We start from the raw sequence: 23,562 nt of genomic DNA on the forward strand, positions 1-23,562 counted from the left end.
AGTAAAATAGTATTGCCATCCATTTCTGAATGTGTTCCAGGTTTTCTTTCCGGAAACGGCAAGATGAAAGCAAAGATTGCGCATGCTCGTCGCTCTAGACGCGTACCCGGGAGTGTTTTGGCTCGGATTGTGTTTTCAGAAAGATGCCGTCAAAACCAAAGGCTAGTTATTCTTTATTCTGAAATGCAGGGTGACATAAACCATGCACACTATATCACACAGAGTCGTATATTTGCATACAAATGATCTAGAGATAACGTAAGACTTAACTTATATCAGCAGTTTGTACTGGTTTCATTTGTGAAAGTAGTCGATCATGTTCAGACACATCATTGTGATGGTTTTCAGTATTGTAGAGGGTTCACACACGTTTTGATTTATCAGAGGGTCTGCAGCACTGACGTATTCTTATTGTCTTTGGAAGTGCCTCCAGTCATGTTCTGAGGATGCAAAGCATGATTCTGTGCATTTGATGAGAACTTTGTCAAGGGGCATTATAAATATGAATGAAAGGACGCAGTGTCGTTTCAGAATGTTACAATGTTTTTCTTAAATTCGCGTGATTTTTCTGATATTTGGTGTCATTAGGTATGTTTGAATTTGTTTTGCAGGGAAGGTCCGAGTACAAAACTCACTTTAAATGGTTTGACTCATTCCGTGACAAAGAATTTAAACCTTCGCCTGAGCAGATGGCACCGGCAGCAGGACAGGACTCAGTGTTCAGTAGTGGGTTGTTATTCATGATACTCTGTGCATTTCCATTGTATGTTGCATCTCGCCAGTATCTGCCTGTGTGTCTGTTCAGCAGTGGGTTGTTTTAACACTGTGTACATTGAATGCAGCATCTTGCCAGTGTGTGTTTGCCAGGCAGTGTATCACTTGTCAAAGTATTCCCTAGAACTCTGATATTCTTCTGGGAGTTAATTCATTTCACAATTTACATATTAAAATCATTGTATTCAATAGATTAATAAGATCAGCCAACACATTCTTTCAAATAGAGTAATAAAATATATAATTCAAGTAAAGTTTATAGAGAACTTTCAAGTAGCAGAAAGGCTGTTTTGTTTAAAAAGTGAATGCATAAAATTCTTTCAGTCTTTGCAATGAATTCACGAAAACAAGTATTCTCAGTGTTTACGTATTTTGGCCTTGTCATTGCTTATCAATACCTCTATAATGAATTCACTCCTTGGAAGGTTTGACCACTGCATGTCATCTTCTTGGTATTACTATTAGTGATATTTAAAATTTTTAGTCACACAACCCCCTTTTTAAAATGACAAATTTGATATTAGAAATAGTAACATTTCTGTAAAAGTAACATTTTTGTAACTATTAACATTTTTTTTTAATCACTGAGTTCATTAATTAATGGCTGTCTAATACTAATTTTCTGTAAACTTTATTTCTTCATCTTAAACAATTGGTATTATCTCCAACCCTTTGTTCCACTTTTTTGTTTCACTTTCAACAACACGCATGTGTGTACACGCGCGCGTGCGCACACACACACACACACACGTACACATGTGCACATACGTACACACACACTCACACACACACACACACACACACAAACACATACAAGACACAGATAAAGGCATTCTTCTTTGTCATCAAATTTCAGGTCTGACACATGTGATCAGCTTGAAGCAAGATTTGAAAAAAAAACCTATTTTTTTCTTCATGTACTTCTTTATTCCAACAGCAGAACATATGAGAACATAGTGATGCTGTTGCTTTATACATGTATATCATGTGTAGAAACAATACACTCAGTCACCTTGAACCATATCACATGTATCATAGATTCTGATTCCATGTTTGCATGGCTATGTCTTATGGCTTTACTGCTGTTCATGGTGACCTTTTTTCCTGTCTTTTTTTCTCTTTTTTTTAAGGATTTTTTTTTAATGAAAAGAATCTTATGCAATGTTGTAAAGGCCACACACACATTATACAAACTTTCATGCATACATGTCATACATTCATCCAGAATTGTCATGGAGCAGAACAATCTAGCTCTTAGTCATATACTGAAAGTAGAGAGAGAGAGAGAGAGTGTGTGTGTGTGTGCATGTTTGTAGGTGTGTGTGAGTAGGTGTGTTCTTGGGGGGTAAGGTGGAGGGATATAGGGGTGAGGAGTAGAATGTGTATTCTCACTCATGCACTTACATACAGTTACAATCATCAGTGTTGGATAGAAACAAACAAGTGGAAGAAAACATTCTTAATTTTGGTATACTCTTCAAAAGTCTTCTTGCACTTCAAGAAATACATGTATGTCACAAACCGTATTAAGGCAGTTATTTAATGTTTTAAAATCATTTGGCACTAGTAGGCATCTTATTGTTTGGAAAGTGAATCAGAGAGATAAATTATGAACATTATCCCATTATCTCCACACCCATAAGTACTAAAAGTCTTTTAATGTACAATCTTTTTTTTTCTTTCTTTCTTTTTTAATATTAAGCATATGTTTTGTTTTCACTAAAGATGTATTGTCACCTGAACATATATATATATATATATATATATATATATTTTTTTTTTTTTTTTTTTTTTTTATTATTATTATTTTTTACCAGTTTTAGCACAGATGTTTCTACGCTTTCACTTTCACTTTCAGAGGGGGTCGTGGTGCAAACCTACCAGAGTCACTAACCTGGAATGAGCTCTGTTCCTCTGCTTCCATTTCTTGCAGCTGCATCGGTATTCCAGCCCAGAGACACTGAATTCATTTCTTCACAGTGATCCATTGAGTTTAGCCCCCATGTTTTTCCTTTATTGGAATTTGAGTCAGTTATACATTCATATTTTTATATCATTTGTTCTTGGAATGATGGAAGTTATATAGGAAGCTAGTTTAATGAGCCAAAATATTAACAAGCTAGTTTGATGAGCCAAAATATTAACAATGTCCGGTTCTTTAGATAATGAATAAGGAGAGCAAGAATCTATGAAAGTTTTTATTAACTCCAGCAAGTGTAGGTGCATGTGTTTAGGGTTGTTTTTTTGTTTTGTTTTTTTAATCAATGCTGTAGTTGTGTAGTATTTATATAGTGAAAAAAGTCTGGTTTTATTAACATAAATGCTTCATATGGTTATAAAATGATAATTTAGCACAATCTATCAACAAAGCTACCAGCATAAAAAAAAAAAATTAATTCTAAAAGAGAGAAGGGAAACTGCATGCGTGGAGTATTGTTCATCTGAGGATGGACAAAACATGATTTATGGTTAACTTGGTATGGAAATTGTAAAAGCTTCTCCATGATTTTTATTTTTTAGATTTGATGATAAACACTTACTTTGGGAACTTAAGCTGGAAAACTCTATAGAAAATATGCAGATGCATAAATTACACTAACAACCCCCAGCCACTGCCGCCCTCCCTCCTACAACTTGTTCAAAGACTGCAAGCCAAGAGAAAATAGAAGTAGAGTTAAGCTTTTCTTCCTGAAAAAAAAGATGTATTACCAGCTCTTCAGATCTATGGGTTATGAAAAATGAGAAGTGTGCAGCTGATGGTATTTGAATCCCTTCCAAAGTGAAGAGAAAAACATGGAGGTAAAACCATCTCAGCAAATCCCAACATCTCACCCCAGTGTGACTGGGTCATTGCAGAGCGTAGGGTTGATGTGTGACGGATGTACCCGCCTCCCTTTCAGGGTGTGCCCCAGACCTCCCCTCCATACAGCCGTCCCCAGCAGACCAACCCCTGGGCTGGGGTCCCCGCCAGCTCGCTAGGTATTGCCTCCCCTCATGCTGCATGGCTAGTCGCTTGCCTCCCCGTTGTCACATCACCGCCTGTCTTTCTGTCTCGTAATACTGACAACCTTTTGTTCCTTCTGTCACACTACTACATATCTTTGTGTCTGGTGACCTCTGTGTGTACTGTGAGTTGTTTTATTGTCCTTTTTTTTAATAATTGTTTTAGTGACATGGTAGCATTGCATTGTCTGTGCATGCTAATATTACTTATTAGTTGGTTTTTGTTCTCTCTTACTTTTTTTTATATCTTTTTTTCATTCATAGTATATATACAAGAATTTTTGTGCCTCTTTGTTTATTTGAATTAAAGATATTGGCTAAACATTTTTTTTTTTTAAAGAAAAAAAAAAGGAAAAAATATTTGTTCGAAGTGATTAATGAAATTATGTTTCAGTAAGCATAGAACTTTGCTACTGAATTGTTATATTTGTGAGAGTAGACCTATCTCATTACAAAAAAACTGAAACATTTTTAATTGTTTTTATAAGTACGTCCTTGTCATTAGAAAATATAAAACTATATGGGCATTATGCAATTTGCATTACAAGGCAACTTCAAGATTTTCTTCTCTTCCTGGAAAAATAAAGAGTGAATAAACAGTGTTTCATGTCTTATTGTGAATAAGGTGGAATTACAGGTACAACTGAAACATGCATCTGATTGCAAAGCCATAACTATACCAATGTATACATTGCAGAGGAGGCAACTGCTGTTCTGACTATTTGGGCTAGAATTTGATTATAGTGGAGAGTGTCTTGCCCAAGTACATCCCCACTCTCTCAGCCAAGAGGGTTTTAGGACAGTCGGCGTTGGGATGGTTCCCAAAGGCCAACTAGCCCACAAGGCTGCAGCACTAAGAGTCAGCGCAATTTTGCCTCCTAGTTTGAGAGTCATAGTCCTTCACAAAAGACTAAGCTGTAAATGACTGGAGATGATAATACAGCTCTCACTTTGCTGTTGGCCCAAATGTAAACTTATGTCAATCTGTGATATAAGCCGAGTGATGCCAATGTGAATAAGATCATAAAACGCAAAAAACACTTGCCTGGTAGCAAATCCACGACTGTACCGTGATAGTTTAAAAAAGAATATGAGAAAGCTAAGATTTGTAAAGTGTCAATTTTGATAGAAGAAACAAAGATGTTGTTTTGAGCAGAAATCAGCCATGAGCCAGCGCTGCAGCACAAGAAAAGAATAGACGGACCCCCGTCCTCTTTCTCCATCAACTTTGACGATGGCAACTACAAGTCCAGCGATGACTACGCCCTCCTGGGAAAACAGCAGAAGTTTGCTACCAACGTGCGGTACGGGCTGCGACCCAGTAGAGGCGGCAAGGCTGCCGACTCCCAAGCTAAAGACGTCAACAATAATTTCAAGGCTGATGTGCCTCCGCCACCAAAGCAGATGAAAATTGCTGAAAGACAGGTTTGTACATACTTGAATTTTGCTTTTGCCCAAAAACATCAGAACAAAGGCTTGTAGAAACCATTGTTGTGCATATTGTGTCATCTGAAAGAGCACTTGTGGAAACCACTGGTACGGTTTTACTTCATCTCAAAGGGAAACAATCTAAATGTGCTGTTGTAAAAAAAAAAAATCCCCTTCTTGGTATCATCTCTTGCTTTATCTGTGGCGTTTGCTGTTGGGAAAATGTCAATGACTATGTGCAGTGAGTTGTACGCATGATATTTCTTGGGCAATATTGAGCACAGGAGGATACCTAGCAATTGCAGAGGTAGAATTTTGCAGACTTGAATTTTCATGCGTGCTTGCATACATGTGTAGATCTGTTTCTTGTTTTTTCAATATTGATTTTTGAGAGAAAGAGTGCAATGGCCGAGTGGCCAGGCTTTGGGTTTTCATTCACAGGGTGGGTTAGGTCTGCATTTCAAATCTTTGCACCTGGTGGGTAAAGGATGGAGATTCGTTTGATCTCCAAGGTCAACATGTGTGTAGATATTCTGGAGCCTTAATCTTCTTCATGAATGAACACTCTGTGACAGAAATAATCAAGTATATCAGTTGGTCACACACATGCTTGCACATGATGACTTTTTCCAACTTATTATTTCTCTTCCACTTTTTAAGCTATTGATGCTGTTAACACATGTTTGAAGAATCCTCAGGGCCATATAAAGACAAGAAAGGGTTAATATCACTTGATCACATTATGAATTTCATTAGGAAATTGCCTTGGACTTTGGTGTATGGCTCTGTGAACCAACACACCTGTCACACACTGAATGCAGGAGGTACTGTGGTCAGTTGAAATCATCCTCCCCAAAGCATGCTGCTGCTGCTGCTTCTTCTTCATTCATGGGCTGCAACTCCCACATTCACTCGTATACATGTACTCAAGTGGGCTTTCACATGTATAACTGCTTTTACCCGGCCATGTAGGCAGCCATACTCGGTTTTCGGGGGTGTGCATGCTGGGTATGTTCTTGTTTTCATAACCCACTGAACGCTGACAAGGATTACAGGATCTTTAATGTGCGTATTTGATTTTCTGCTTGCGTATACACACGAAGGGGCTTCAGGCACAAGCAGGTCTGCACATATGTTGACCTGGGGGATAGAAAAAATCTCCACCCTTTACCCACCAGGCGCCGTTTCTGAAATTCAAACCCGGGACCCTCAGAGTGAAAGTCCAACACTTTAACCACTCAGCTGTTGCACCCGTCCAAAGCATGCTAAAACAAGTGAACATTTTGAAGAGCAACTGTAGAATATGCCATAGTCAGGTCTATTTGTGGTCAGATGTTTGTTATGTAAATGCAAATACATCTCTTCATAGATTTCCAGATTTATAATAGATATATATGATTTGTCAGAAAATATTAGCGGGGCAAAAAAAGCCCGACTTGGAACAGACTCAACAGGATATAAAACTGTTTTCTTTCTGCGTATGATTTTTGCTATCCCCAGCCTTTTGCGCAACTGCGTTTGTGCGTCCGTCTTTGGGCTGCATACTGATCTCCAAGGTCACTGATGTCTTCATCGTTCATGATGGACTTCCACAACCATACACTTGTTCCCATATGAACAGATTTCCTTAGCATGAATGAATGAATGATATGGATACTGATGTAGCGCCTATCCTCAGTCCAAAACTTGAGCTGTAAGCGCTTTACAAAGTAGGGGTCATTTGCAAAACAGGCTGCCTACGTGGGTAGAGGTGACTGACGGCTGCAGGTGATGAGCATTGATCAGTTGTTGATGTCAAGAAGGGAGCCTTCAGGGGAGACGACTGTGTGCAGGGCCGTGCCCGCCGCAAGTTGGACATGTCAGAGACTCGGTCCAAGAAGGAAGCCAGCAAGGAGAACCTGACTCCCCCCAGCCCTCCCCCCGCCCCCCGCAAGGACAAAGGGGGCCGCCAGCAGCAGGTGGAGAAGGAGGGCCTGCGGGACAAGAACCTGGCCGACATTCTGCCCAAAGCCAAAACCAAGGCCCCCGCCCCTGCCGCCAAGAGTAAGATGAACGAGGGGGCACAGACTGACATGGACAAGGGGGTTGCTCTGTCCCATCCCGAAGCTCCGGTGAGTTTTAAAACTGGGAAGGGCACTAGTTGTCTGTTCTGATGTTGTATTTGCTTATATGGCCTTTGTGTGCACTTTTTGTGTGGTTTGAAGTATTTTTTTATCCTTTTGCTTGATTTTTGTTGTTGTTATCATAATTTAGGGATGAGACATTCTCAGCACAGCCTTGTCTTATTTGCCATAACTCTTTCATAGCCATAGGTGACTTTAGTCAAGTAGACAGTGCATTGCCAGAGGCGACTTTAGTCAACAACAAGGGGTCATGGTAAAAGGACCATTTAACAGATTGTAACAAAACTTGACTGCTGCAGCCAGTTTCCCGCACAGTAGAAAAATGACTAAACTTCACCCCCTGACTGAATATGAAGTGACCAAATCCATTGTGTTGTTTTGACACAGACTGAAGCCTGTACTTGAGAACATCAAATGTGAAAGTGGGGAGTGATTCTCGCACAGAAACTTGGTGGTGAAAGAGTTTAGAAGCTTGTTAATGGTTGAGATAATAAGTCATGAACTGTGTTTGCTTGGGGTTTTTTTGTTTTATTTATCTAAAGAATTTTTCCAGAGACAACTTTTTGTTGCCATGGGTTCTTTTATGTGCACTAGATGCATGCCAGACATGTGACTTCAGTTTTTCATCTCAACTGAATGACTAGCATCCATACCACCACTCAGGGTCTAGTGGAGGAGGGGACAATACTGACCAGTGTGGGATTGGATCCCATGCATTCAGATTCTCTCTCTTCCCAGGTGGACGCCTTACCACCGGGCCCCCACTGCACATGCTGCTGACTGTTTCAGGCGGACTACAGCCTGAGGTACAAGGCTGGCGTGGCGCCGCCAAGACCTGTCAGGAAAGCCTCAGAGTACCAGAAAGAGTACAGCTGGAAGAAGGGAGTGCCTGCCTCACCCCTCCTCTCTGCCGAGCAGGTGATGTCCCCTTTCAGGGTTTCTTTTTTCACATTTTTGCCATTTCTCTCAGCTGAGCAGTTAATGTCACCCTTTGTGCTGCTGTTTGAGCGAAGGAAGCAGGACTCAACTTCTGGAGACGTTTTCCCTTGAAACACCTGTGGGAAGTGCTGCGCATCCAGAATTGGCCTCTTCTCGTATATGAAGACATACACCGACAGATAAGCATGCCTGCCTACTCGTCCGTCAGTCCGACAGGAGACTCCATTAATTGTGCTGTCATCTTGTGATGTCAGATGTCTAGATTTCATCATGTTTTGAGTTACGGTTGTTGGCAATTTGTTCCAATGTTATTCCAGTGTCGGATGTTCTGATGAGTTTATTTCAGCCAGTTGGATCACCTGCCTGCTTCACCACTATTCACTCTGCCGCCTTTCTCAGTTTGCGCTGTTTCTTAGTCATCAACACAACCAGCTTTTTGATCATTAAGAAACTGAAGATGGCACAGTTCTCATATCTCAGTGGCAAAGATGCAGTACTTTTATTCGTATTTGTTCCTTCTTGAACGCATCATTTACTGCCCATATTGTGAACAGGTGTCACTGAGTGAAGTGGACTATGTCACCAATCACTGTGTGGCGGTGTTGCAGATCGTCTACAACAGCAATGCCCAGATCTCCCCCCTGAAGAAGGCGGTGGTGCCCAAGACCACAGAGTACCAGGCTCAGTTCAAGACCTACCAGGTTCCGGACGCTGTGTCCTTGGCCCCCAAACCCAGCCAGGAGGCCCCAGTACAGCGAGGAAGAACCAAGACTCAGGTGAATCGCTGTGATCTGGTTGAATAGAACCAACAGTTCATCACTGCTGCGTAGAAGGTGCATGCATCACTTAGTTTTGTGCACCAACTTACTGGTACAAATGTTGATGTTGTCACTAAAAACCAAGTAAACATTACACAAAGGAAGTAGCACCAACTTTTCCCCAGCTGTCTTTGGTTTGTGTAAAGTTGTGAGAAGCAGGCTAGAGTGTGAGTGTCTGTGTGCTTCATGTCTTCAGCGTTTGTGCATATAGACTGTGGTCAGGTACATGGCAGTGAAAATGATGAAATGGGTTCACAGTGTCATGGCTGGCATGCCAGCCAATGTTTGTTTTTTGTGTGTCTTTTTTTAACTTGTGTGTAAACAATTGAAACCCCCTGTAATGGAATTTCTGAATCTGAGTATGTGGGCCTGTGGTGTATTCACCTAGAATTCCATTCAAATAACAAAAGTAAAATACACACAAATTTCAGTTTTTGAAAAAACAACAGCTCACTTTTATTCATTGTCTTGGCTGATGATGCTGCTACACAATCCGTCTGTGGATGATGATATTATTACACAAACTATTTCATAACCAAACCAGGACTGCAAAGAAAAAGACCAGTCTTCAAAAATTGTTTTTCCAAAACTCACTCCAAGAATATCTTCATTAGCTCTCAGAAATCCAAAGAAAAAATTAACAACAGAACTGCACATTTCATGATGAATGCTGCTCTTGACGTCTTGGGTGTTGGCAAACCACCAACGGACAGACATACACATGATACCCAACTGATGGGTGGCTTGCTGTGAAAAAGAAGTCCAGCTGCACCAAGTCTGGAAGGTCATGCTGGCTGTGCTGCGTCTGGGGCTGCCAGCCCTTCCTCTGGGGGATGGCTTGGGACAAGCATCTCCTTCACACCAACCAGAAGTATCTTTCATAAGCCTCTTGACAACAGTGAAATAAAGTCACCCTTTCTAAAGTGTGTGTCTGTAGTGATTGTCATTGCCCAGATTAACTGTTTCAGTCATATTCAGAAGCTTGGAACATTACATATAGCAGCTCCCAGTTTAACAATCTTTTGTAACATTCACAACTAGAACAATTAATATTTTTTTAAAACCTGACAAGATTTAGATATCTTCTTTCTCAACATTTTCCCCAAGAGCAGAAATGAATTTTGCTTCTTCAACACAGTTAAACAAAAGCAATACCTTCAGTCTCTCTCAGTGGATTTTTCTCTGGCAGTTCCTATGTGAACAAGTGTTACATTAAAAAAAAAAATTTGTTATGGGACAATGAACAAAAATTCACAATTACACTCTATGAAAAAGTGTTAACAACATGCAAAACATTTAGGCTACAAGCTGTTACATTGACGTCATTCCAATCAGTTGTCACTGGGTATATTTCTTGTCAGCCACATGGAATCTTCCTAATCCACTTACTTGACTACTGAGAAAGATAACAAACAGCCACACCCATTTGATTCAGTTCCTGTAGTTTTCTTCCTGTTGCTTGGTGTGTTTTTTTTTTACTGAGAATATATCTACTGCTGACTGGAGCGTCATCAAATATAAGTAAGTAACCTTTCGGTTTGTCTTCATTCTGAAGAATAAGTTTTCAAAGTGTTCTTTCTTTTTCTTTTGCAGATGAAACGGAGCAAGAGTGTTGGGGGTGAGTGTCAATTTGTTTGTTTTTAACAGTGTTCATGCGTTTCTTTGAGGGTTTTACTTTCTGTTTGTTTGTTTTGGATTTGGGGGAAGAGTAAGGACAAGGTAAAGAAGACGTGTGATTTCTGTTTGGATTTGGAAGCACTGAGTGTCTGAAAAAAAACCCACCAAAAAAGGTGATTGCATGTAAAACTTGACTAGCAAGAAGATGTACTCATTTTATATATATTGACAATTTGATAAATTAGACCTGCCAAGATGATCTAGTTTTTGTTTGCCACTCAAATCCACTTTTACTTGCTCATTCAAACCTACTTAGTACATGTCATATTTTGGTAGTTTATGGAAACATAGACATTTCCTGTAACATAAACATTTCCTGGGCATGCATACCCAGAAAAACTGAACGTAGTTTTCTCAATGGCTGAATGTGAAAAGGCTTGACATGTAAAAGCCCACTCATATCTTTGAGTTAGATGGGAAATGCAGCCCATGTATGGAAAAAATGTTATCTGTATATTTATCTGTACACATATATATCTGCATCTGTTTGTCTATCTATATCAGTCTATATATTTATGTGAGTTGTATCAGGGGATGGCCCACCAAAGACAACGATGACAAGAGGTGTGCTGTGTGTGTGTGACAGCGGGTCTCTCCCCAGACCGCATGGCCCCGGCCGGGTCAGCCCCCGTCACGTCAGCAGATGACCCACGCTTGCTGCGGGAGTCCCGCAACAGCAGCCCTGTGCCCAAGGTGCCCCGTGGGTCACGGGAAGATCAGGTCAGTCAGTCAGTGGTCACACACTGCTGTAGTGTTCTCCTGGGGTGGGTTGTATGAGCGAACTTATCAGTGTTAAGTTTGGTTAACGTTAACAGTGTTCCAAACTCACGGTGAATTACATATACTAAGGAACATTCTTAACTCACTCAGTACGGCCAGTCCTCACTTCTCATCTACACAGACCCCTCAGATGTCCAGTGGGTGTCTGAATGACCCAACCTTTAGCTTCCGTCGTCAGAATTGTGGTATTCTTTGTCAAAATTCACGTCTTCAGTATAAGAGCCTTCCGCTTGCAATATTTTGATGATGGTAATTGGGGTGAAACGCTGTTAACGTCGTCTCTTTCGCCTTTCGTATGGAAAGAGTTACCTCTAGGCAAACTTAGCGCTGCAAGGATCGCCTCTTGCATCCCGGCCCTGGTGTTTGTCTGCCTCCTGTCTGGCTGATGCTTTCTCCTTCACTCTGGTCACTCTCTCATCTGTCTGTTTCTCTCCCCCCCCCCCCCACCCCCCACCCCCTCTCTTTCTTTCTCTTATTCTCTCTCTCTCTCTCTCTCTCTCTCTCTCTCTCTCTCTCTCTCTCAGTACTTTTGTTTGTATATATACTGATACTCAATGTGTTGTTTACTTAAGTTTGGTGTTTGTTTTTGCTGCACATCATTTTTACATTTCCTCATCGCTATGACATGGGCATATGGCTTGTTTTTGCTGCACATCACTTTTACATTTCCTCATCGCTATGACATGGGCATATGGCTTGTTTTTGCTGCACATCATTTTTACATTTCCTCATCACTATGACATGGGCATACGGCTTGTTTTTGCTGCACATCATTTTTACATTTCCTCATCACTATGACATGGGCATATGGCTTGTTTTTGCTGCACATCATTTTTACATTTCCTCATCACTATGACATGGGCATATGGCTTGTTTTTGCTGCTCATCATTTTTACATTTCCTCATCACTATGTCATGGGCATATGGCTTGTTTTTGCTGCACATCATTTTTACATTTCCTCATCACTATGACATGGGCATATGGCTTGTTTTTGCTGCACATCATTTTTACATTTCCTCATCACTATGACATGGGCATATGGCTTGTTTTTGCTGCACATCATTTTTACATTTCCTCATCGCTATGACATGGGCATATGGCTTGTTTTTGCTGCACATCACTTTTACATTTCCTCATCGCTATGACATGGGCATATGGCTTGTTTTTGCTGCACATCACTTTTACATTTCCTCTTCGCTATGACATGGGCATATGGCCAAGTGCATCAGATCATCTGAATGCTAAGCTTGATGTATGCAAAGAATATCAAAAGACTTGTTGTTGCAGATTTAGGAGGTACACTGGAGTTCTTTTTTTTTATGCCCACAAAGCAGGGACTTTCTCAGAACCAGAAAAAGAAAGTGGCAGAGAGAGTGATGTGAAGTGATGGTGAAAAACATTTTTTTTAATTGTAAATGCCACGAGCTTCCTGTCTGAGAGTTCTGAGCGTCAGTCTGCATTATCATTATCATTGTTACTATTCTTGTGTTGGTGCTTCCATGAAGCAGAAATACTGACCTTTGCTGTGGCAATAAGTCAGAAGGTCAGTCCCTTCTTTTTGGGCTGCAGCTCCCACATTTACTTGTGTACACAAGTGTGCTTTTATGTCTATGACTGTTTTATCTCTCACCATGTAGGCAGGCATACTCGCATTTTCAGGGGGTGCATGATGGGTATGTTATTGTTTCCATAACCCACTGAATGCTGACAAGGATTACAGGATCTTTAGCATGCATATTTGATCTTCTGCATGTACATACGCCTTGGAAGGGGTTCAGGCACTAGCAGGTCTGACCATCTGTTGACCTGGGAGATTGGAAAAATCTCCACCCTTTACCCACCAAGCATGCCGTGACTGGGATTGGAACCTGGGAAGCTGAGACTGAAAGTGCAACAGTGGCGTGATGCGTGTTGCAGGCACAAAGTGACAGAGTACGGGGCCAACTACAAATCCCCCACTCGCTTCAGCTATCAGGGAGGGGCCTGGAAGGATGCGTTCCCTGCTCACCTGCTGCACAGCAAGGTGGGCTGTCAGCCTGTGTGTCACAGTGACTTTTCTCTCTCACTTGTCAGTTCTTTGGGTTCCTCTGTGTGTGTTTCGGGGAGAGGAGGAGTGGGTGTTTGTGTGCGATTGGTGTGTGCTGCAAAATTGCAAATCTTCAAAATGAGATGTTTTGTTGGGGGGGGGGGGGGGGGGAGTTCATTCTTTTTAAATATCTGAAACCAACCTTTTCTGCTTGTATTTATTTGTTAAAAGCTGGGAAGGGGTGATATTTAAAGCTTGAGAAATTCGTCATTGGAATGGGTAAAGTTACTTTTAGAATGAATTGTTTCTTGTTCCTATTTCCAGATTCATGTGTTGATGTGTGTTGCTTGCACATACATGATTGCCTTGAGTACCTAAAACTGATTCATGCGATAACACAATGGAGTCATCATTGCTATTGTACTGGGTCTTAGTGCTGCAGCCTTGGGGGCTAGTTGGCCTTTGGGAACCATCCCAATGCTGACTGTCCTAAAACCATCCTGGCCAAGAGAGTGGGGATGTACCTTGGGCAAGACACTCTCCACTATAATCAACTTCTAGCCCAGATAGTCAGGTCAGCAGTTGCCTGCTCTGCTGTTGTGAAGGTCATAGTTGGACATGACTGACTATCATACTGACTGTGAGCAGAACGGCGGTGAGAAGGAGCAGGACAAGGAGAAGGCACAGCCAGTGGAAGAGGAGTCGGCCCAGCCTCCCTCCTGGTTTGCAGAGGTGCTGGAGCTTCGTCGTCGTGCCAACGAATACAAACGCCGAGCTCAGGTATTCCATGGTCTGGGACCAGGGGTGTGGCAATAGGAAGCATTTCAGACTATCTTGATGATTGATTTCTCTGAGAGATTGATGAAAAGCTATTCTGATTCTGAAAGTGAGGCAAAAATGAAACGCTATCAGAGAAAATTCATTGCCATCCTAATTACAAAGTTTTGGTTATGTTTTTTGTTGTTCTAGGGAACACATTTCTCACATCACTTAACCCTTTCTCCCCTGTGTCCAGGAACACATTTCTCTCATCCCTTAACCCTACAGGCAACACTCCTCTGATGTCAGTTAACCCTTTCTCCCCTGTGTCCAGGAACACATTTCTCTCATCCCTTAACCCTACAGGCAACACTCCTCTGATGTCAGTTAACCCTTTCTCCCCTGCGTCCAGGGAACACACTTCTCACGTCAGCACCTGGTTCAGTTGCTGGCCCAGCAGACAGGGTACTGGGACGCGGACAGCGCTCGGTCCTCCAGGGTGTCCTCCCTTGACGCTCTGGCTCTGGAGCCGGCCAGGCCTGCCGCTGGGGTGCCGTCCTTGTGAGTCATCCTGCATTCTTGATTGGTTACAGTCCACATATGGTGCTGGTGGTTGGCTGGGCTGTAGGCAGCAACAACAACAAAATATGATTATGCTAAGGATGATAATGATTGTGTTTTCTGTTGTAGAAGTAAAGTACAGCCAGGACTTGAAAATCATATTTATGCATTTTATAAAGAGTTTTATTTCTTTAAAAGTTTGATAATCTGAACAGTGAAGGCTAAGGTGCCGAAGATTTTAGCTTTTGCTTTTTTTTGTCCCTTTTTTATGTGTAAAGTTTGCTGTAGTTTTACATATGTTGCATGTTTTGTTTTCATGCTGTGAAAAGGTAAAATGTTACGGTTACATGTGAAGGTAGGACAGTATTTTGATTTATTCACTTAGCCACTTGATGAATGAAGAGACAGACACATCTGTTTTGTTGGTTGATAAAGTGAGTGCTTAAGTGAGTGGGGGCATGCAATGACGGAATCAGTAAAGTGTTGGACTTCATGTCTAGTGTGCATCAGTGACCAGGGTTTGAGGCCCAGGTTTGACATGGTGGTGTGTGTGTGGGAAAGGCACTGTGCTCCAGTTTACCTCAGTCCACCCAGGTGTGAATGGCTACCTGACTGACAGTAAAGGAAGGTGACAACTGCTGAAGAACAGGGCTGGACCCTGCCTTGCTGTGCTGAGCCCTTGACACAGTGGATTTGAATTCACTACCCATGTGGTTGTAAATAACTATGGGACCTTATACTTTTAATTCTTAACCTAGGGTGAGTGGTGTGGGATGCTGATTTCACGACCCCTACTGCAGCAAAAGATTATGGGACCTCCTTGTAACACTGAACCTAACGTGTGTGGTGAGGGGTGCTGATTTCACAACCCCTACTGCAGCAAAAGACTATGGGACTTCCTTATAACACTGAACCTAACGTGTGTGGTGAGGGGCATTGAATTCACTGCCCCCATGGGACCTCCTTATAACACTGAACCTAACGTGTGTGGTGAGGGGTGCTGATTTCACTGCCCCTATGGCCTTAACAGTGGGACCTCTGACCTTTCAACTCTTGACCTGATGCATGTTGCAGCAGCCAGACGAGGGAGGCAGTGGACAAGGTGTCCATGATGGCGATGCGAGGTGACAGCCCTGACAACGAGGAAGACGCCAGCTCCACAGCCCGTGACAGCCAGCCACCCGCAAAGAAAGGTGCCGCCTTTCTCTTGGATTGCTGGTGTCTGACCTCACTCATCAGTCTTGTGTGGTGTTTGTGGGTGGTTTGGGGGCTGTTTGTGTGTGTGGGGGGGGGGCAGGTGTGTGGGTGGGTGGGTGATGTGTGAGCATGTGTGTGTGGTGGGTATGTGCAAGGGGGGTGCAGGGTGAGTGAGTGAGTGTACATGTGTGTGTATGAGTGTGTGTGTGCATGTGAATGTGTGTGGTTTTGTGTGTGTTGCAAGTGTGTTTTTTTGTTGTTGTGTGTATATATTACTATTTGTGAGTGTGTGCACATAATTGTGTGTGTGTGTGTGTAAGAGTTTGCTTACGGGGTATGTGTGTGAAGTTTGTGTTTATGCTTGTCTGTTTTGTTGATAATGTTTCATAATATTTCAGCTGCCGGAACTAAAATGTCAGCCAATGTATAGGTTAGGTCACATTTACTTTACCTTCGATGCACACATTATGACAAATCTGGTTGTTGTTTTTTTTTTCATTCTGTTGTTTTCTGAAATCCTCCATGCATCAGCAGGGGTGATAGGTTTATTCAATCTTGAAATTGTGTGTTGTGTTCTGTGTGTTATGCGTGTATGTGTATATATATATATATATATGTGTGTGTGCGTGCATATGTGTGCGTATATTTGTGGTGTGTATGTTGTGTTGTGCGTGTGTGTGTGTATGTATGTGTGTGTGTGTTGTAATGTGTGTGTGTGCAGAGAGGAAGGGAGGAAGCAGGGTGAAGAAGGCGTGGCAGGAGGCGGCAGCATCTGAAGTGGAGGGCGGGGCACAGGACCTCAACACCAATCAGAATGCTGCCTGCGACGCTCAGTGAGTTTCTCTATCGTCCGCCTTGGGCACTGTCAGAAGTAGTTAGGTGCTGGACTTTTGATCCAGTGTTGACCAGTGATCAGGGTTTGACGCCTCATTTTGTCATGTTGTATCTGTGGGAAAGACAGTCCTTCCTCACTTCATTCTGCTGTGAATGGGGACCTGACTTTGGTTGGGGAAGGTTAAAACAGAAGGAGAGGACTGGGCCCAGCCTTCCTGTGCCCAGCCATAGACACAGTGGGTATGAATTCACTGCCCCTGATGGCCTTAAAAGGCTAGGGGAGCTTTAAACTTTTGTCTAACTTCTGCCAGTGTCATGTGGCTCAGTGGTTCTGATCTGGACTTCTCTACCCCCCAAACCCCCTCTCATCACTCTCATCATTGTAGCTGTTGACATTTTCAGTGGTGGTGTCACTGTGGCTCAGTCCCCAGCATCATTGCCAGTCAGGAATATTGCAGTGAACTGATGTCATTCCACAGAGAGAAGTGGTGTGTTTGATGGAGGACAGAATGTCCAGCATCAGGTGGTTGTGATATTTTTTATCTGACTGTTGCAGGACAGAGGCAGAGAGCATATATTGCATCAGTGTGATCAGATAAAGAAGTATGACTCTAAAGTCTACATTGCTTAAGTCAATGATTTGTTCACAAGTGACGCTCAAAAGATGAAAAGCTACAGAAATCATCGGCAGAAAACTGGTTATTCCCTTTGCTTTAGTTTACAGAACTGCAGTCACTGTGCATGTATTTGAGGAGTGCTTTGATCTGAACATATGACTCATTGTTAAACTCTTGCCGTCAAAAGAGGGCGATAACCAGCGGGACAAAGGGGAGGTTACCTACTTCCGGGAGGTTATCGGCCGTAGTTTCGTCTGCTCCGCATAGGCGGATAGTAGTTTGCACAGGACAGGAATGTCGGACCCCTGCCGGAGTCTGCACTAGTTGGGTCACGGTAAGTATGTTATTTAAATGTAATTTTAGATAGAAAATTTCCTTTGAAAAGTGTTGATGTGTGGTCAGTCTCATCGTTAAACTCTTCTTTAAGAAATATGCACAACCCCATTGACAAGCTAACAGTGTGATGATGTGTAAGTGAAAAATAAAATTCACAGGTTCTGGCAGTAATTTTCGGTGGTGATAATCCAAGCAGTGTGTTTCTGCATTTGTGTGAGTTTGTCTGTGTTAATTGTAAATCTAACACCAGTTCTCCGAGGCTCCATGGCAGTCAGTCAGGCATTGGACTTCGGATCCAGTGTTCGCCAGAGATCAGGGTTCGAGGCTCTGTTTCAGCATGGTGTTGTGTCATGGGAAAGGTACTTTGCTCCGATTGTTCCCACTCCACCCAGGTGTAAAGGGGTACCCGACTGGTTTGGGAAGGTTAAAACAGCAGGAGGAGAAGATTGGGACCCGCCTTCCTGAGACGAGCCATCGACTCCATGAATATGAATTCATTGTCATGTCTGTAATGGCTGTGGTGCCATTAACCTTTAGCCTCAGGACTGTCTTCAGCATTGAAGGATTCCTGGGACTCCCATTTGTTCAGAACCTGTCTGAAGCTTAGAAAAAGTTGTTGTTTTTTGATGTTCCCATGTGTGTGACCTTGTTTGCAGGTCAACAGAGGATGTGGAGGAGGCCGGCCGACTGCCAACGCCAGTCCTCAGACAGCGGAGCGAGAAACTTCAGCGCCATCACCTGGACCGCACCACGCCCTCTGTGGGGGGTGTCCTGCTGTCTCTGCCTGACCACCAGGTGTCAGCACGCTCAGGTCAGTCGCTCCCCCTGCCCCCACTGCTCTCCCCTTGGCGATGTTAGCAGTGCTGAGTTTGCTCAGAGTTGAGAAATTCCCAAAGTGTGTGCTTGTGTGTGTGTGTGCATGTTCTCGTTTGTGTGTTGTATGTCACAGTTGAATGCATCCATTATGTTGTAAACACCATGAGTGCCCTGTCTGGGAAGTGTGAGCGTCCACCTGCAATGTTATTATTTTTGTGATCATTAGTATTAATCATGTTACTGTTATTACAAGGGATGGGCCTCACTCTGCAATATTATTATTAGGAGTAGCAGTTGTATACAGTTAGAAAAATATGGTGAAGAAATAATCTAAATCAGTTTTGTGTTTTCATTTTGTTTTTGTTTTTATCAAGCTGAGCATAGGTGAGGATGACTGGAATGATAATCCGAGTCAGAGCTGCTTTCAGCACTTACAAATGTGAATGAAGTTTGTCTTGTGTCCACTGCATGTTCGTGTCTCGCTTGGAACCAAACCAACATACAACAGCAACAAATCCAAACATGCAACTGTCAAACAGCATGAACTTGTATGTCAGAAAAAAGGTCATTTACACAATTTTGAATTTTCTCTCATCCTGTGATGGTGTACCATTGATTTTGACCTCTGTGTGTGTGTGTGTCTACAGGTGACAGTGAAGAGACGCTGACAGAGAGGAGTCAGTCACTGAAGTCACCAGCACAGGTGAGGGACAGGTGTCGTGTCGTGAAGTAGCACCTGTCTGTGCTGCCCTTTGATATTGTCAGCAGCTCTTGTTCTCTCTGTAGTTTGATGTCTGTTTACTTTGAGTGAGATTAGATGTGTGGGGGAGGTGGGGTGGTGTGGTTGAAGGGGGATATAGAGAGAAAGGATAACTTAGAACAGTGGTATCAACAATGTGTCCACAGCGCTTGTGTGACTGTATTTAATAGTTTGTGCACCCTGTAAGACAAGTGGTACCACAACTTGCAGGCCGGATAGTTCCTTAACTATTTATGCACCCTGTAAGACAAGTGTTGGCGTTGCTTGCAGTAGACCCATAACTTGTGCACCCTGTAAGCTGAGTGGTGCTGTTGTTTGCAGTAGATCCATAACTTGTGCACCCTGTAAGTTGAGTGGCGCTGTTGCTTGCAGTAGATCCATAACTTGTTGTGCACCCTGTAAGTTGAGTGGTGCTGTTGCTTGCAGTAGATCCATAACTTGTTGTGCACCCTGTAAGCCAAGTGATGTTGCTTGCAGTAGATCCATAACTTGTTGTGCACCCTGTAAGCTGAGTGGTGGTGTTCCTTACAGGTGAAGTACAGCACAGACCAGCTTCAGACGTCCCCCCTGCTGGGAAAGCCCACCCCAGACACCCACGCCCTGCGTGACGAGGATGCCGAGAGTGACCAGGTGATGGACACACGCTACATCGCCGGCCCTCACGCCTCCCTGGGTGAGTTCTCTGCTTCTCCCTCAGCTCTGTGAAGAGTCTTTGGGGCGCTGCATGGAAGAACTATTCTCCACATTCCGAGGTCTGTTGGTTGTGTGTTGAAGCCTGGTTCTCTGAGTTCACACTGCAGGGCACTTGTATTGTAAGTAGTTTGACCAGTCACAAAATACATAACTGTGACCTCAGAGCCAAACAGTTGTGGCCAACCATTACACACATTAATCAGCAGAGCTAGGTATAGATGCTATTTACTCAACATGTTGTGAGTCTATATGGGTGAACATTATCAATTCTCACATATTTGAGACCACATCTGAACTGAGGCAAGAACTGGATTTGGCTGCTTTGTGTGTGTGTGTTCTCTTCAGTGATTACTCTTAGGTGCAGTTGATACTCAAAAAATGTTGTTCTGTCCACAGCCAATTCCAACAAAAATCTGAAAGCCCTGCAGAGGAGAATGAATGCCAAGATTCCAGCCACCATTGATGAGAGAATGGGAGAAACGTACAACAAAGACATTGGGAATTTCCATGTTGGTAAGTTGTTTACACATATTTGTTGTCACTGTGACAATTGGGACTCAGCTTGCAGTGAAGGACAATGTGGGTGTGATGCAGGACCAACCTTTTTCTGTCTTTACAATTGGAGTGGACTTTCCTACACACAATTCTTTCATTGTTGTAGGTTCTTTAACATGTGCTGAGTGTAACGTGAGCTGAGTGCATGATGCACGAAGGACCTCAGTTTATCATCTCATCTGAGTCACTCACACCCTGACCACCCCAAGTGGAGTGGGGGGAGGGAGAGTGGTAAAAATAACTGACTTTTCATGAGACTGGAACCCATGCACACTGTCTTCTGGTGGTGTGAGTAACCACTAAGCCACCACTCCACAATGCAATCCCTGCACATGTCAGTAATGTGAGCTAGGAGGTCAGCTGGAATGTGTCCTGTGGTGGAGGGGGAGGTTCAGAGTCCTGCAGGATGGAGAAAACAGCTAGGGCGTTGTATCAGTCGCGTCATGAAGCGTTGGCCTGGAGTGGTGAAATATTTACAGCTCGTGTGTGTTCGTCAGCTGTGAAATGTTCTGCAGTCTCTGGCACTGAATATGCTTATTTTTCTTTCTTTGTATGTACACAAACTCATATATTCTCAGACAGTGACATATAAGAAAAAGAAAAAAAAGCAGTAACTTTGTGGGATTACACATGCACATTGACACCCAGTTTTAGGAGCATGGTGAGCTGTGGCACAGTGTATCCACACCTCTGTGTTCAGAAACACACAGAGAGAGACACCCAGTTTTAGGAGCATGGTGAGCTGTGGCACAGTGTATCCACACCTCTATGTCCACAGACACACAGTTTTAGGAGCATCGCGAGCTGTGGCAGAGTGTATCCAAAAAACCTGTATGTCCATAGACACAGAGAGAGACACCCAGTTTTAGGAGCATGGTGAGCTGTGGATCCAAAAAACCTCTACGTCCATAGACACACACACACCCAGTTTTAGGAGCATCATGAGCTCTGGCACAGTGTATTCACACAGCCTCTGTGTCCACAGAGGACCTGCCCCTGGGGAAGGGCCAGGAGAAGGACGAGGACGCCCTGTCTGTGTCGGCCATGTCCATCGCCTCCAGCAGCACTCTGGCCTCTGAGGTGTACGAGAGAGCCAAGCGCCGCCGCGACCAGTTCTGGGGCAGCAAGTCGGACCAGTAGACCTGCAGGGGGTGTGGTGCCGGTGCCCTGTGATGCTACAGACCTAGGAGACGTCCTGTCTGGCCAACACTGCTGTCTGCTGCTGAGTCTCCACAGTGACTTTCCGTCCAGTATTCTGCATGTCAACTTGTGGAGGGGTTTGTTTGTGGTGTTTGATGGTATTGTCCATTGTATTGATTTGTGTTGTCTGTTGGGTTTTGTGCGTTTCAATGTGTTCACTGTTTCATTGTATTTTCTGTTGCATTGTCCATTATCTGTGTTTCAGCATACAGCTAATCTCATTTCATAGCAGATTGATGTTATGCTCCCTGCATTGCTATTTATCTCATGGCACATTTCTTATCATTTTTGCAAAGCAGAGGAACCCACTGAACCATTGACACCAGCACCGAACGTAAGTCAGGTTCGTTTATTTTTATTGTGAAATTTGCCAACGGACATTGAGCTGATTTTTTTTTATGTGACTATCATCAGTATGTAAACGATTTGGACATGAATAATGCTACATGTTCAGCAAGAGATACTCTGGATTAGTATCTGCAGATTTGTCAGCATGCCTGTTTTTTTTTGTTTTTTTAAAACCTCACCTTGCCAGAGTTTCAGTCCGTATTTGCAGAGCTGATAGTGATGTGTATGTGGAATGTTAGAGAGCAGCGACTAACCTGTACACCCTGTTCGTGGGATAGCAAGCTGTTAGCCTGTGTGTGTACGGCCAGAGCAGGACAAATTATAGTGTTTTCTAGGTTTGTTCTGAAGTAGCTGACTGTAAAATGTAGTGGGTAGCTACTAAACTGAAATATATTTTTACACTTCAAATGACTGTGATATGATTTATATTCATTTCATTAACAATTCTCATTCAAACAGCTGTTTACATGTATATGCGTTCATTATAACTGTTGATATTTTTTATTGGAAGAGTAATTCAATTTTTAGCCCTTGCATGTCTTTTGAACAACAAGGAAAGTGTCCTTATCTCTCCAAGTCAGTTTTACATGTTCTTAATTGAAAAAGGGTATGATCCTACTGCAGCTGGTAGGTATGAGAGTCACTGTGAACCTGGCAAAACTTTTAATGGTGAAGTTTATAAGTCAGATTTAATTTTACAACAGAACAGCAAGAAGAAATCTTCCTCACTGTCAAACACAAAGAATTTCCCAAAGTGTTATATTTTGCCATTGGTTTTCAACACCATGGAGTTGTCAACAGTTATGGCAATTGGTACAGCACTGTCTTATTTATGTAGCCTTTTATTTCAGGTATTGAATTTCAAATAAGTCTGTTGTAAATAATTTTTTTTAAGAATTGGAAACATGTCAGTTTGATAAAAATTTTCATCTCCAGATTTATACAAATTTGGTACAGATGATGTTGGTGTTAATGTAGTTAAAGCTTTCCATGTTTTCTGCTGTTCAATTGATTTTTTTTTTTTTTTTTTTTTAAATCCGTTTCACTGAAATCAGCAACTGAAATCGGAGATGTTTACCTTCTGTCATTGAATTGATTGGGAAAAAATCAGCAACAAATGATTGAGATTTTTGTAGTTTGATAATAAATAAATGGAAAAAAATGTTGCACTGTTGATACCATGCGTAAAATGTGTCGGGATTTAAACTCCAACATGTACACTTTGTTCTCTCCCCAAACCCCTCCCTCAAAAAACAATTAGCCAGTAAAAGGAGGAGTTTGTATTATACTCCATGTTTGGTGTTTACATATACTTAC

The 23,562-nt window shown here is 42.6% G+C and overlaps 1 protein-coding gene across 1 annotated transcript; it reads left to right on the forward strand.

Moving 5' to 3' along the window:
* The first annotated feature begins 80 nt into the window (after positions 1–80).
* On the forward strand, positions 81–22,289 carry LOC143284885 (nuclear protein MDM1-like). Its single transcript, XM_076592001.1, is given in 19 exon segments — positions 81–161; positions 612–726; positions 4,934–5,202; positions 7,038–7,316; positions 8,118–8,246; positions 8,876–9,043; positions 10,679–10,703; positions 11,349–11,455; positions 11,457–11,482; positions 13,461–13,566; positions 14,218–14,349; positions 14,741–14,889; positions 15,964–16,082; positions 16,808–16,919; positions 18,530–18,684; positions 19,337–19,392; positions 19,981–20,122; positions 20,539–20,655; positions 21,683–22,289. Coding segments are annotated over 19 exon segments (2,379 nt in total). The 5' UTR covers positions 81–143; the 3' UTR covers positions 21,838–22,289.
* The last annotated feature ends 1,273 nt before the right edge of the window (positions 22,290–23,562 follow it).

Source organism: Babylonia areolata, chromosome 8 (genome assembly GCF_041734735.1).
Source record: "Babylonia areolata isolate BAREFJ2019XMU chromosome 8, ASM4173473v1, whole genome shotgun sequence".
In the NCBI taxonomy this organism is placed as follows: Eukaryota; Metazoa; Mollusca; class Gastropoda; order Neogastropoda; family Buccinidae; genus Babylonia; species Babylonia areolata.